Raw genomic sequence first — 14,281 nt, forward strand, 5'->3', positions numbered from 1 at the left:
CACTTCAAAATGAAGCATCCTGTTGCATAAAGCTCAAGCTGCAATGTTGCTCTGACTCTAGAAAAGCACGCTTTTTCTACTCATTTAACAGAGCTGTTTCTGTGTAGAAAACTGAAAGCTTTGTAATGCACATTATGAATCAGGTAGTGTTTGTTGAATATGTATTCCCACTGCCCCCTTGTGTTTGAGGAGTTGATATTGTTTATGGTTTTTGAGCACCTAGGTGAGCCAAGTCTCATGTATAATGTCTGGATGTGGTTCGTCCCTTCATGATAGTGAAGGATTCATTTAGGCATGAAAGTACATGGCCTTTCAAACTTCTCCTAATTAGAATTTTCAGATTTATTTCGTTGTTTTCCAGCTATTCCTTCATGCTGCGTTGCTACTAATGAAGAATCGCTTCTGTCTCCCTTTAGGGAACTTGCTTGGATGCAAGTCCTTTTGCAAATTGTCCCGGATTTTCCCCCAAATCCCTTTGATTTTTATAGGGATAAAACTTAAGGAAAAATAATTTTGCAGGGAGCTAGACAAGCCTTCATGTATGCAAAGGTGATATTTTACCAACATCAGAAGAGTTATAGTAGACCTGGGGTTAGACTAGGATGATTCTGCTCTGAATGAGCTAGAGCCTTTTTTCATCAAGATGAAGCATTTCGTGCAGAATTTTCAGTGCAAATGTATGGAAAGGCATAATGTAAGGCAACAGCAACTGCCCTCACACTTGCCTCTTTTACAGACACCAAAGGTCTTGCTTTGGCAAACTCCATTACTACCATCCTAGCAATATACTGAGAGGTTGAGTAGCACTGAACATAACATATGGATCATTGTGGCAAGAACACATGAAAATCCCCTTTTTACCTAGTGCTTTGTAATTCTTACGACATTTTTAAGATTATGTATCCAACAAGGCACAAATTGCAGTGTGTATTGTAGCCTTTCTATAAAAGTTGATTTGGAGTTTGATAGTCTGGTATTGAAGTGTCTTTGTTTTGATATAAGGATATCTTTCTGATCTGTTCTGCTTCAAATTCCTGATTTCTGAAAGATTGATCAGTGTCCTTTAAAGGACAGACTGGCAGGCTGCCAGCACTGTTCAGATGTAGTCAACTAAAAGCCCTGTTTATCTTCCTAATAGCTGAGGGACTGAACCTGGTCTGCATGTTGTTCTGGTTACTTTGCAACCTGTTCATTATTAAAAGCACGGTACCGAAGTGCTCCACAGTGAAACAGAATCCTTAATACTTCCTAATTTTCTTGGAGGCATAACACATGAATCATCTCAGAGGACAACTGAATCCAGTTTGGGTACTGGATTTTTTTGCACTAAAACATCAATCTGTATTATCTGACGCAACCATCAGAGAGCAAAGCTTATTAGCAGCAGGATTAAAGCTATTGGCATGTAGCCAAAGTATTTAAAGCATTAGTTGCCGTTAAGTTCATCTTTACTCTCCAGTGGTCTCTGAAATGTGCTGCTGTTTTCAGCTGTGGTAGTGACACCAAGTTTTCTTGGGAGAGCTGTATTAATTGTCTAGCTGGCTTTAGTTCCGTATTGTAACATACGCTTGTGTGGTGGAATTAACGTCAGCAGCATTGGACCCCAGCTGCTTTAAAGCTGTGGGTAAAAAGGGTGATGGTTTAGAACTAGTTCAGGTCACATCTACACTGTGACCATGAGTTATTCTCTACTGTGCTAGTAACCCTGGGTGGAGTTTTTCGCTTTCTGGGAAAACCATTTCACAGTACTGTGGCTGCAGCTGCCTCAGGCCGTATATGTCACCCTTCATAGGATACCCTTCCCAGAAGAAGTAGCTAATCAAGGATATTCATTTAACGTTTGCAGTTTGCCATTTCAGTAGTGTAGTGGTCAATGGAAAGGAAGGTTCCTCTGAGCAAAGAGCAGTAGCGTCGTGCACAAGCTGAAGACAGCAGTTGCATTATGTGCTGGCATTTCTTTGATGTGGAAGGATGAGGAATGTGACTTCTATTCTTCAGCTTTAATGAAGCAGTAATGGAGTTAAATATCAGGCATGGCAATGCTTGTGTTTGAGGAAATGGGACATCTCTGTGGTGGAAAAATTGACATTTCTTAATGCTTGAACATCCAGATTATATCTACGAAGATGTTGATGCAAGAAACTGTTGGTAGACTTCCATTGGGAGGGAACTGGGAGTATGTAAACATCTATTCCAACCTAAACGATTCTATGATTCTATGTATGCTATGTTAATGCTGTTATCCTTCTCGACAAGCATCTAAAAAAGTTTCTTTGAAATTATTTACTTTTGGTGAAGGAAATAATTTTATGTAAGTTCCAGTGTTGGAATGAATGGGTGTAAATGGTTTATGACTCCAGAGAACTCCTCCTCTTTTCTTGGTGTGCTGCCTTTAGGTGGCCAATACTGAGGAACCAGATGAGATGCCGTTGCCAGATTCTGAAAGTGTGTATGTTATTCCTGGAAGTATTTTGCTATGGAAGATAACTCCAAGACCTCCAAATTCAGCACAGGTCAGCTATGCTTCTGCTTATTGAAAGTGTGTGCTATCCTGTTATTCTGTATGTTCAATACAAAGCAAATCCATTTGTTGTCTTTTTCATTAACAAGTCTGGATTTGCCTGTTTATTGCAACAAACTTTCCCGCTACGATTGTAACTCTATAATGTGGGGTTGGAGGGATAACTGCCACAGGCATGACTCTAAAGTTAGCAGAATTTCTTTGGAAAATGGGATGCTTCATGTAGCTAGAAGTATGTGGGCTTTCCCCACCTCTTCTCTCCACCCTGCTCCTCCTCACTGAGGCACCTACCTTGTGAGAAATCTCTTCTGAAGGGCTTTATGAGAGGGCAGATGCTTCCTGAGAGACGCTTGCAAAGCCTGCGTAGCATGAGCTGGTGTGTGAAGGGCTGTGGAGCTGGAGAGCCAGTGGGTGGAAGACAAGGGTATGTGTGCAACTGGAAAGACAAAGAATTGGAACAAGAAAAGGTGCCCTCAGTGGGTTAATGAAGGGGAACTATCTCTACAGAGATAGGGAAAATACCAGTAGGACTGGAAAAAGAAGGTAAGAGAGAAATAGCGCACTGAGTAATTGGATGCTGGCCTGTTTAAACAGAAGCACCTACAAGGATCACCTACACTCTGCCTGACAGTGCAGTTTTGCTGGTATCTTTGAGTTTTCCTGTCTTGAGTGATTGAATGATAAAAAAGCACTTGGATGTTTGTTTTCAGACAGCAGCTTTCTTGTGTTTTAAGACTAGCAGCTAGAGACATCGTAAAGTCACCTTTTATCTTTGTTTCTGAATTTCAGATGTATAATTTTACTAGCTTTGCTATGGCTTTGAATGAGTTGGACAAAGAAATGGAGAGTGTCATTCCCAAAACTGACTGCCGGCTACGACCAGATATCAGAGCCATGGAAAATGGAGAAATAGGTAACTTCAGTTATTGGCAAAGGTGTTTTTATTTTTTGTTAAAACTGAGGGACTGGGAAAAAAGTAAATTCCACGTTCAAATTGTTAGATGAACTGTAAGTAGCTACCCATAAAGATACATTCCTCCATGCTGCAAGACAGGAACTCTTTAATACAGCCTTCTGCAGGTTGTGGTATGCTTCTAGTGAAAGATAAGTCACCCACCTGTACTGGGGCTGGTTGGGATGGAGTTAATTTTCTTCATAGCAGCCCATATATGGTGCTGTGTTTTAGATTGGTGACCCAAAGCAGTGCTGATAACACATCAGTGTTTTAGCTATTGCTGGACAACATCTGCAGAGTGTTAAGGCCTTCTCTGTTTCTGGGGTTGGCAAGAGGCTGGGAGGGGACACAGCCAGGACAGCTGACCCAAACTGACCAAAGAGATATTCCATATGATATAACATCATGCTCAGCAATAAATTGTGTGTGTTGAGGGGAAGTAGCTGTTGCTTGGAGACTGGCTGGATACAGGTCTGCAGGTGGAAGGTTGTAAGTGATTGCCTTTGCATCACTTTTTCCTCCTTTTTTTTCTTTCCCTTCACTTACTAAACTGTCTTTACCTCAACCCATGAGGTTTTTTTGCTTTTGCTCTTTGATTCTCTCCCTTAACCCACTGGGGTGGATGGGAGTGAACAAGTGGCTTGTGGGTTGCTGGCCAGGAACCTACCACACCACCTACTTGCTTATGTTCTTCCATATAAGCAAGAATCTTAAACTTCACAATGCTATGCTTTTTATTTAGCTTTAGGCCCTCTGCTGTGCTCCATAGTCAATCCCTGTAATTGGAAACTAATCTAAGGAGACAATCTCTGAGCATCGAAAGGAAGTATTTGTGAACTTTTCAGTTTTCCCATCAGTCTGATATAAAAGGAGTATTTTGATGTACCAATTCTGAAAAAATGCAATCTAAACTATTGAAGTGAAACTGCAATGCCAAAAAATACACTTGATTCAAATTTATTCTTCACTGGGAGTTGAACACTTCTGTTGTCCTAGAATAGTGAATTAGAAATACATTATGAGACTTTCAGTGAGTAGAAATAGTGTGCTTTTTAGAAACCTCACAGAGATCATTACTGTAGATGCCATAGAGTGAAAAGTGTCTTTTAGTCTTCTGACATGTGACTTGGTGTTAAATACTTCGATATGGTGTGGAACAGCCTGCCCCTGGCCGTCTTTTGCTCCTTTTTCTTTGGCATTTTGCATATTAAAGCAGGATGGCCAGCTTTGTAGACTAAAAGCATGGGGTCTCTTGCTTTCTCTGGATTGCTAAGTGATTGGAGTAAGTCATGAAACCTCTGTTTCAGTTTCACCTATGTAATAAGGCAATGACTGTGACTACCTCTGATAAATAGTCTGAGATCTAGGTATGAAAAACAGTGACATGGGCATAATACAGTGCAGTTGTACTTGTGCGGGTTTTTTTCTCAGAAGCTGATAACCGCTGTTTTGAGGCTTTTAAAAAAGGCAGATCAGTCAATTCCCACAATCAGTCTGTCCTGCCCGTACGATTCTTTTGTGGCCAGCAGGATGGACATACTTGGTTCAGAGCATCCCCAGTAACTTGTCTGCCTAAACTTGAAGGGCAAATAACAATGCTGTTAGCAACGGACCATATTCCTTAACTGTACTAACAGCATAAAGTTTGTCTAGCAGATGGACTGGTAATACGCAGTGTGTTAGTAGCTGGCAGGGTGTCGTGATTTAATCCGGCAGGCAGCCAAACACCGCACAGCCGCTCACTCACTCCCCCCGCCCCCAGTGGGACAGGGAGAGAAATGGAAGGGTAAGAGTGAGAAAAACTCATGGGTTGAGATAAAGACAGTTTAATAGAACAGAAAAGGAAGGGAAAATAATGATAATGATAGATTATGAAAAATGAGTGGTGCACAATGCAATTGCTCACCACCCGCACTGACCAATAACCAAGTAGCGATCGCTACTTCCTGGACCACACCTCTGACTTATATATTGAGCATGACGTCATATGGTATGGAATACCCCATTGGCCAGCTGGGCCAGCTGTCCTGGCTGTGCTCCCTCCCAGCCTCTGAAGAGTCCTTGACTAGCAGGGTACTTAGCAACAACTGAAAACATCAGTGTGTTATCAACATTCTTCTCATACTAAATCCAAAACACAGCGCTAGGACGAAATTTAACTCTCTCCCAGCCGAAACCAGGACACAGGGTAACTGGGAATGGTTGATACTCTTCCAAAAATGATTCTCTCAACTACTTCTTTCTAAGATGTTTATGAAATGCTTTTTGAGGATTCAGGTATGAAAGAGATCACCATTCACCTAATCTGCTTCTTCATCTGACTTACTCCTCAGACCTTCCGACCATCCTTTCTGCCAAATAGAAGCAACTGTTCTGCTTTTTTAGGACCATGACCAGTGCTACCTTAGTGCGTTAAGAAAAAAATGAAAGGATGCTGCAGGGAGACAATTCTTTGTGGTTTGGAAATGAATATTCCAAACCGCTGTTGATCAGGAACTAGGCCCTAGTAACAACTTACCCCAAATCTTAACAAGAAGCAGGTGGCCAGGCTTCTGAAATAAATCCAGCAGATCTTAATCAGTTTCCCTACTGAAATAAATTCTAGGTATGTCACCTCCCCTAGTTCACATTTGCTGTCACGTAAACACATTTTCAGTGTCCTCAGGCCATGGATAAACATGTATTTAGCACTCTTAAAGACTGGAATTCCATTGGCTGATCTTGTGCCACAGCTGGCCTGGCTTTGCTCCTAGACTAAACCAGAAGCTTTTCTGGATTATGTAGAAGGATTTTTAAATGGACAACTTTTACTACTTCCCTTATTTATTTGCTGGGTCAGGTGGAGTAACGTCCCTGTCTTATATTACACTTTAACACCTTCTGTATTTTTACTTGTGTATTTTTATTCTTTCAAGATCTAGCTAGTGAAGAAAAGAAGAGGCTAGAAGAAAAACAAAGGACTGCCCGCAAAAATCGTTCAAAGTCAGAGGAAGACTGGAAGACGAGGTTAGTGTGCTTGCCTCTGTGTATGTGTAGTTATATAAAGGTTTTGAACATTCAGGTTAACTGCCATTCCACGCTGGTGGTGTGCAGTGTTGTGTCAGCATGAAGAGCTGACATCATCAGGTTTGGTAGTGCCACTGTTGTACTTGCAGACTTGGTCCCTGCAGGCTGTAGTGCTTCCAGAGAGAAGCGTCCCACTTGGTCTCAGTTCCTTCCTTCTCACTCCTTGCACAACCATAGTCAAATACAAACTTTGTTGTCTCTTCTGAGCACCTCTTGGTTCTGACAGGAAAAAGATGTTGCCACTCATAGATGCTTGTAAGGACTGTTGTTGCTGGTTAATTTATAATTGCCTCAAATTTGCGTGCTTGGCCAAAGAGAGGAGGAAACGCTTCCTCCGGTAAACTTGATGTCCATGACTTCTCAGCTCAGTTGCTGTGTGCTGGCAGTACTGTATTCCCACTGCATACAGTTATTGTCACAGTTGGTGAAATGACTTCATCACCTAGATATCCAAGTCATTGTCTCCTTACTGAGAGGGTTACTAACTACAAAAGTTAGAAGAGCTAAGGGAAAAATTAGCTTACAAGGGATCTGCCAGGATGTTTGTGTGTTCTTTTTTTTTTTTTTTTTACTATAAGATGAGAGGTTTCAGTTGGGAGCTCTTACACACAAGCTAAGTAGAAGCTGTGAAAACATGACCAAATTAATCTGGTTTGACCAGACAAGGTCTATTTAAAAGTATAGTAATAAATCAGGAGTCTCTTCACAGAAAAAAAAATAGTAGGGCTAAACTCTCCAAAAGTAAGCAAGCTTCATCTTTTCCCTATTAACTAGCTATTAATACACCCAGATACTGTGGATTAAATATCTTTAAAATGTCTGCTTGTAACTGTAAATCACTTCTTTCTTTTTTTCAAATGAAGTCACCCATCATCCCAGAGTCCCAGGTTTGGACATGTCTGCCTTTGTCTTTTTCCTGTGCCTGCTCTCCTGAAGTGATTGGATTTGTTTGCCCTGAGACTGGTAGAAAATAACATCTTTGTAATGCTTCCAAGTAAACATGTTAAGTGCTGGACAGCCTTGCACCTCCCTCTTTCCTGAATTCAGTGTGGTTCTAGCTCTCACAAGTGTTTTCAAAGCAAAGGATAGTTATACGCTGTTCTTCCAGGTGCCTGAAGTAGCTTAAGGTATAGCTCAAAGCACCTGAGGTTGGTATTGGAAGTTGGGGAATTCCTAGGGGGCAACTCAGAGCAATGGTTTTCGGGGTGTATAATTAGTGCAGACACTGTTCACAAAGTTCTTCAGTTGCTGTTGTGCAGGTACTGTAGACGTGCTCAGTGCTTGCTTGGGATATCCTTTAAGAACTCTCTCTTTTCCAGGATGTTTCTAAAGCTTTGGCAGAAAATTCCTGGTGTCTGATCTCTTTAGTAGGAATGCCAAGTGTGACTGCCTCCAAAGAATGAACATAAAGCATGGAGGAAGATTTGTGCTTTGGGGAAAAAAATGCATACTGTGAAGGGAAACTCTCCTTCCTGTTCCCAGGTGGTCTTAACCTGCAGTGTAATATAAACTCTGATGTAAACTACTGCAGTTTCCTTGCCACAGAGAAGCAGGCTTCTTACTTTGTCTAGTAGAGTTCCTCCCTCGTAAGACAATTCTCTAAAGTGCCTAGTGATTTTTTAAAATTTTTTTGAATCCACTTTAGAAGTGGGGTCTTGGTGTTTCTGAAGAAGTGATTCATGTTGAACACTTAATGTTTTAAAGACTGACCAGTAGTCTTAAGTCTTGAGTAAAAGACTAGTTCAGTTCTGAAACACAGCAGTGATCTGTTGCTTTTGACGAAAATCAGTCCCCTCCTTCGCCCATCACTTAACCTGGCTAGATTATCTGATTGCTTTGGGTATCCTGTGTCTCTCAAACTTAGTTCTTCCCATCACCTTTCTCCTTCCTATTGAAGTAGGTGGTCACTGGAGGAGGGGCACATTGTCCTGACCTGTACAAGTGTTGGAGACACACTAGTGAAGTATTGGGTGGTAGAATTCCTTAATGTGAGAGATGAGGTGACTGTGCTTATAGCCCTGCCTCTCAAGCAGAAAGAGAGGCTCTGGAATGAGCTGCTATTACCTGTGAACTAGGAGGTGAACTGGTGAACACACATGCACCAGTTACTTTGGAATAGCTGACGCATCTTGTGTGGAGGTGATGCAGTAGTGAATCAGGTGCAGTACAAGGGTTGAATGACTTCTATCTTCTGTTGACTCCGGTTCACTTAACCAGGACAGCAGGAGAACCAATGAAGTGTTCAACTGTTCAGTTTACCACCGTGAAGACGGTACAAGGCATTTCTTCTTTTGAGCCAAGCAAGACTTGCCTGTTAGCTGCCCTGCTTTGTAACATGACAGTGCAATACTGGTCTTTATGCTTTCGCTTTTTAAAGAGATCAAGTCATATTTGGTCTGAATGTGTTTTAATTTCTGTTCTGAAACGTTATGGTACCCTAGAAGGGAGGAGCCGAGTTAAAATGGGCTGCCTTGCACACGCATGATTTACTTAAGTGAGTGTGTTCGCTGCAGTGAGGCATATAAAGGAAGAACTGGCTTTTGTGGCCAGTGAGGAGGTGAGAGGAAGCTGTGGAGCATATTAACCACAGGAAGAGCTTCTAGCAAGCTGACTTGTGCCATAAACACGGCTTTGCAAAATACAACAAGAAGTTAAAATGCTAGAGGTGTGGTACTGTGCAGTGTGCTTTCAAGGCAGAAGACTGAGTAACTGCGGCCAAACAGAAAGCAGTGTTCAGTAACGGGCTGCAGGATTGCCAGAAACGGGTGTGGGAAAGGAAGAAGGACAAATTTCTGTGCCATGGTGATTTTACAGGGTTGTACTCACCACTGGGGGATACTTGCCAGTAGTATGGCCTTGTAAGTGCACCTTATTTTATAGATAGCCCCCCGCACCAAAAGGTTATACACAAATGCACATGTAATCTGTGCATGTGTATATATAGTGGCTCCAGATTAGGTAGGAGGGGAGAGGGAAGGAAAGAAGGAAGGCGCTAAACTTCAGTGTTCCTAGCAACAACCAGCTTAGCAAAAGCTTGCAAATAACTTGTATGCAGGAGGAATCAGCTTTCTGGCCATTCAGTGCTAACAGTGTAATGCAACACGGTTAAGTTGTAATTGGCCAGGACTTTTCCTGCAGCCTGTAGGTGATACTTCATTTACACTGAGGGTAGCTGGCACACTTGTTCTGAGTTAAATGCATTGCAAAACAAGGCTTTAAAAAACAAGGGGAAATCTAAATCCCAGGGAAATAATGTTTTTCTGTTTTCAGGACTGCAGTGCTTGTGGTGTTTACATGTCTTGCAAAAACTGTTACTGCTTATGCATGCCAAAATGATTGTTCACAACTGCTTTGAAGTAAAACTGTACCTGTCCTTTTTTATGTGGTAGTCTTGACTGCTTCAAGTGACAAAATACTGGTGCCAGTAATTTCACATAGGAGACATTTAAGCAGTGTAGCAAATGGGGAGATCTAGCCACTGAAGATGACTTCCAATTCACTTACAAATTTAAAACCAAGAGGGCTCCTGCAATCACAATAATTACTTTGAACAGTAAACTGCTGAAGATGCAGCAAAGCAGTTCTGAACTTCCACAAAAGTGTGTGTTAATAGCTTTGCTAACATGCTGTATGTTTCCTTGCAGATGGTTCCACCAAGGCCCCAATCCCTATACTGGTACGCAGGACTGGCTTTATTCTGGCAACTACTGGGACAGAAACTACTTTAACTTGCCTGATATTTATTAAAATGCAGTAAGGAGCCTGTGACTGATACAAATAAGTCTTAATCTGTTTTAGTGTTTTTTCCCTTGTTTTACTTATCTCCTGAAAAAACTGACATGTTATCAAACAGAATATTAAGCAACTCCACAGTAAATCTGGTGGTACGTGACCTGCAGTCCCATAGGTAGGGGACTAATTTTTCTGGCTGATGGTGGGTCACCATGGTTTCGAGCTGCCCTGTTTGCTGAATACACCTATATTAGGTTGTGGTGTATGAGGAATAGAACACCTTCGGCTGTTCTGTGAATACTTTCTTTCGTAGATAACATTGGCACAAGTAAAACTGGTTTTATTTATTGTGACATGGGAATGTTTAAAAGCACACACAGTAGTTGCAATATTCTGTTCTTAAATGAAGAAGGGTGTGTCACTTTTGTAAAGATGTAATTTTTCATAAAGTGACTTTTCTTTTACTAAAGTAACTCCCTTAAATCCTGAGCTCTGGTCAGAGATTCCAGAATTGTTCCTGTCTCTGGAGCATTAATGCAGTTGTTTAAGCTGGTAACATTACTCAGAGGTATTTATTCAATGTCTTGTGCTGTGTGTTTTGAATTTTGCTCTCCTGTTTTGCTACCAACCTTATGGTTTAAGGAATTAAGAGCCATTTAAATATCTATGGATTTTATTTGAACTGCACACTAGTAACAGGTTTTAAAAAAATCTGTTTCATGCACTAAAAGTTCTGGTGCCCAGCACCACTGCAAAAAGGTAAGAACCTAATCAGTCCAGACCCAGTGGAACGTGGCAGCGGGGAGAGGACCTGTGTCTGTACTGTGCAAACTCCCTGGGAGGAAGTCTTGTGCATTTCAAAGGTAGTAGAGCACCTCAGTGAGGCCTCCTGTGCACAGCTGCTTTACCCCTTTTCAGTGGGGTGCATTCAATCTTAGAGTGTAAGTTTATATTGAACTGTGTACAGAGCTTCTAGAGGGCAAGCTGCTCTTTGTACAATATTTTAACTGCTGTCTGGAGGTTAGTGTTAATTGAGTAATTTAATTGCTACTAAATAAAGGCTTCAAAACTTCTTGCATCTAGTCTAAAGTGACTGGTGTTTGACAGTGCTGACCCTTTCTGAGCAAGCCTAGTCCAAAAGCTGCTGCAATTAAGTTGTATAATGTGCTTCAGGGACCACTTTTCCCCTAAGCAGGAACAGTCTGCGTATGGCAGGGTGGGGATGGCTGGGGAACTGAGAGCTTTCTCCTTGAATATGCAGTGAGGCTGCAGCTCTAGTCTTGAGGGTGGACTACTGAAACTGTCAGTAAGGCAATGAGATGCTTTCTGGTTTTATTCTGTGCACTACTAGAATTACCCGTGTAGTGATGCTGAGACATATTTGCGTAGGTAAGGGAAAGCCTTTTCTTTGGCAGTCTTTCATGTGAGGGCCCAGTCCTCACGGTGACATCTCACAGGAGATGCAGAAATTGAATACCTGCACTGTCTCTTGGAAGTGTCGTCTCTGCACTCAAGCCTCTACTCTGGCCCGCATTCCTTGAAGTCTGACAATTCCTGTGCAACTTCAAGTGGGATTCTGAGATACGTAGAAACAGTCAAGCTGTTGGGTCAGTACTTTAGCAGGACACACAGCACTGAACACTTAGTGCTAGGAAAAACAAAGCATTTGGTTCCTGCCTGCCCACCCAGGTTCAAGAGAGGGAAACCACTATACAACATCAACTTTTTTCCTTACTTCTGTTTCATAACAACAGAGGGGGTTTTTTTAGACCTATTCATACTTCAAGAGTCTGGCATATTTAAGTGACCCTAGCTGTAGTTGTAAAACCTCTAAAGCAAAATAAAGGTACTCTTCCTCAAAGCATAACCTCAGCTGTCCTCCTTGATAAACCTGTAGTTCGAATGAATTGACCATGTGTAAGAATAAGTCCTTCCTCTAGTTGAAAGTATAACTGTCCTCTTGCTCCTGACATTTGTGTACAGTTCCTTTCTAGAATATAACCCCAGCAGTATAGACTCCACCTGGTTACACTGAACTAACTTTGGCTCTGTATGTAATCTGTCATTATTGTTGGGGCTTATACATAGACCATGTTAGCACAGTGAAGAAGCTGGGCCACTCTGCAACTGGAGCAGCTGCAGCAGATGTGTCTCAGTGGTCGTAATTCACACAAAGTTAACATTCAGGGTGTTGTGCTGTGCTAGGAAAGTACAAAATGCACAGGAATGGAGTTCCAATTGCTGGGGTTTTTGCAGCATTTGCATTATTTGATTTATTGTGATGTCAACTCCATTCCTCCGGAACTCTTCCAGAAGTTCAAATGGTCTCTCTTCTCAACCTGTTTAAAAAACAACATGAACTCAGTAGAAAGTATGCAGCAAGAACTATGGTAATTGCTACCTAAATGCACTCTTAAGTTGAGGGTATTTTACCACACTGTCTATATTACATTATGCCTGGCCTGAACCTTAAGGGTTCAAGATGTGTATGAATGCAAGATTAAAAGCTTAGTTTACTTTAGACTAAAACCAGAGCAAGACTAGTACTAATAATTGCGAAGTGTAACAAGCAGAAGGCGGCATTGGGGTCTGTTATGTATGACAAGTAGTTTAACTACTGGTCTTAAACCTTATTTTATTTTGAAAAGGGTGAAATTAAGCTTTTAGTAGTAAAATCCAAACACTAGCATCACCCTATAGCAAGACCCATGCAAGAAGCAAGCTTACTTCTTCATGACCCTGCTCTGGGCATGGGCCCAGTGTAATGGTAATCTATCCTGCAGTACCATAGCTTTCTGCAAGAGCATTTATACCTGTGTGCTTACCATCAGCTGGTGAGCTGTTCTTTGCAGATATCACATCATCCAGAGGAATGGCAACTGAGAAAACATGGGGCGTGCATGGCTTAGCTGCAGTTTCCTCTGCAGAATTAGAATTGGGGCTTGCTGTATCTGTTTTCTCATCAGCTGGCCTGGCAACTGGGACAGGGGCTGTAGTGAATCTCCTCCTAGCACCTGTACCTTGCTGTGCAAAGGCAGCATGGCTAGGAATAGGTTTCCAGTCCCGTATGTTCTGAATGTTAGAGCCCACTAAAATGAAAGGTGGAGCATCTCTCTTCTTGCATTTTTCTTGCATCATGTAAATTGGAGCAGATACTTGTGACAGCTGAGGAATAGGTTTCCAGTCCTGTATGTTCTGAATGTTAGAGCCCACTAAAATGAAAGGTGGAGCATCTCTCCTCTTTCTTTCTTCTTGTACCACATAAACTGGAGCAGATATTTGTGACAGCTGAGGAATAGGTTTCCCAGCATGTATGTTCTGAATGTTAGAGCCCACTAAAATGAAAGGTGGAGCATCTCTCCTCTTGCTTTCTTCTTGTATCACATAAATTGGAGCAGATACTTGTTGATCTTCCCCCCTGGAAAGACTGAGGGTTGCCTGGGAATAAGGAACACCAGCCCCAGCAGGAGAAAGGGATGGTGGTGATTTTTGACCTTGTCTTGAGTCACTTAGGCGATAGAGGGTCCACACACTAGAATGTAGTGGTGGCTGTCCTGCTTCACTTGATGCCATGGCTACAAAGATAAAAATAGGAGTGCTGGTATCAAAAGCGGTGAATTCCAGTCATACTGTAAATCGTTATGTCTAAAACAAACATACCTACACTTAGTGAAAGCAAGCATGTTAGAGAACAGAGCTGGGCTAGCAAACATTGTTTGGCATGTGGCTGACAAACACCTGCAGCCTAGAAAAAGTAAAACTGTTTATGGTCAGAGCAGAGGCTCTTCTGGGTAAGAATTTGTCTGGCATTTCTGAAAATAAAGTTTGTCAAACTCGCCTAAAAGTTTCTTTTTTTTCTTAAAAGGGCTAATGTTAATTTACAAATCTGTCTAAGCTCAGCTCTCCTCTACAAAGTGCTTTGCTGAGACATCACAGCTGTATAACTTCTGCGGCCTGGGACAGGGCTTGGATAGACTTTGCAGTACCAGGGGGACTCGAGGCAGGGG

At 41.9% G+C, this 14,281-nt stretch overlaps 2 protein-coding genes across 2 annotated transcripts in view; one reads left to right on the forward strand and one right to left on the reverse strand.

Moving 5' to 3' along the window:
* OSBPL1A (oxysterol binding protein-like 1A) overlaps positions 1 to 10,697 on the forward strand; it is a 28,400-nt gene extending 17,703 nt beyond the window's left edge. Inside the window, exons 10-13 of the mRNA XM_009577754.1 lie at positions 2,397 to 2,513; positions 3,311 to 3,434; positions 6,392 to 6,482; positions 10,187 to 10,697. Of these exons, the coding sequence (XP_009576049.1) occupies positions 2,397 to 2,513; positions 3,311 to 3,434; positions 6,392 to 6,482; positions 10,187 to 10,289 (435 nt within the window). The 3' untranslated portion in view covers positions 10,290 to 10,697. The remainder of the gene's footprint in view (positions 1 to 2,396; positions 2,514 to 3,310; positions 3,435 to 6,391; positions 6,483 to 10,186) is intronic.
* Positions 10,698 to 13,046: 2,349 nt separating this feature from the next.
* On the reverse strand, positions 13,047 to 13,847 carry LOC104076767. The gene has a single exon (XM_009577755.1). It carries the CDS (start codon positions 13,845 to 13,847, stop codon positions 13,047 to 13,049), a length of 801 nt encoding a protein of 266 aa, XP_009576050.1.
* Positions 13,848 to 14,281: the final 434 nt, after the last annotated feature.

Source organism: Fulmarus glacialis, unplaced genomic scaffold (genome assembly GCF_000690835.1).
Source record: "Fulmarus glacialis isolate BGI_N327 unplaced genomic scaffold, ASM69083v1 scaffold2795, whole genome shotgun sequence".
NCBI classification, from domain to species: domain Eukaryota; kingdom Metazoa; phylum Chordata; class Aves; order Procellariiformes; family Procellariidae; genus Fulmarus; species Fulmarus glacialis.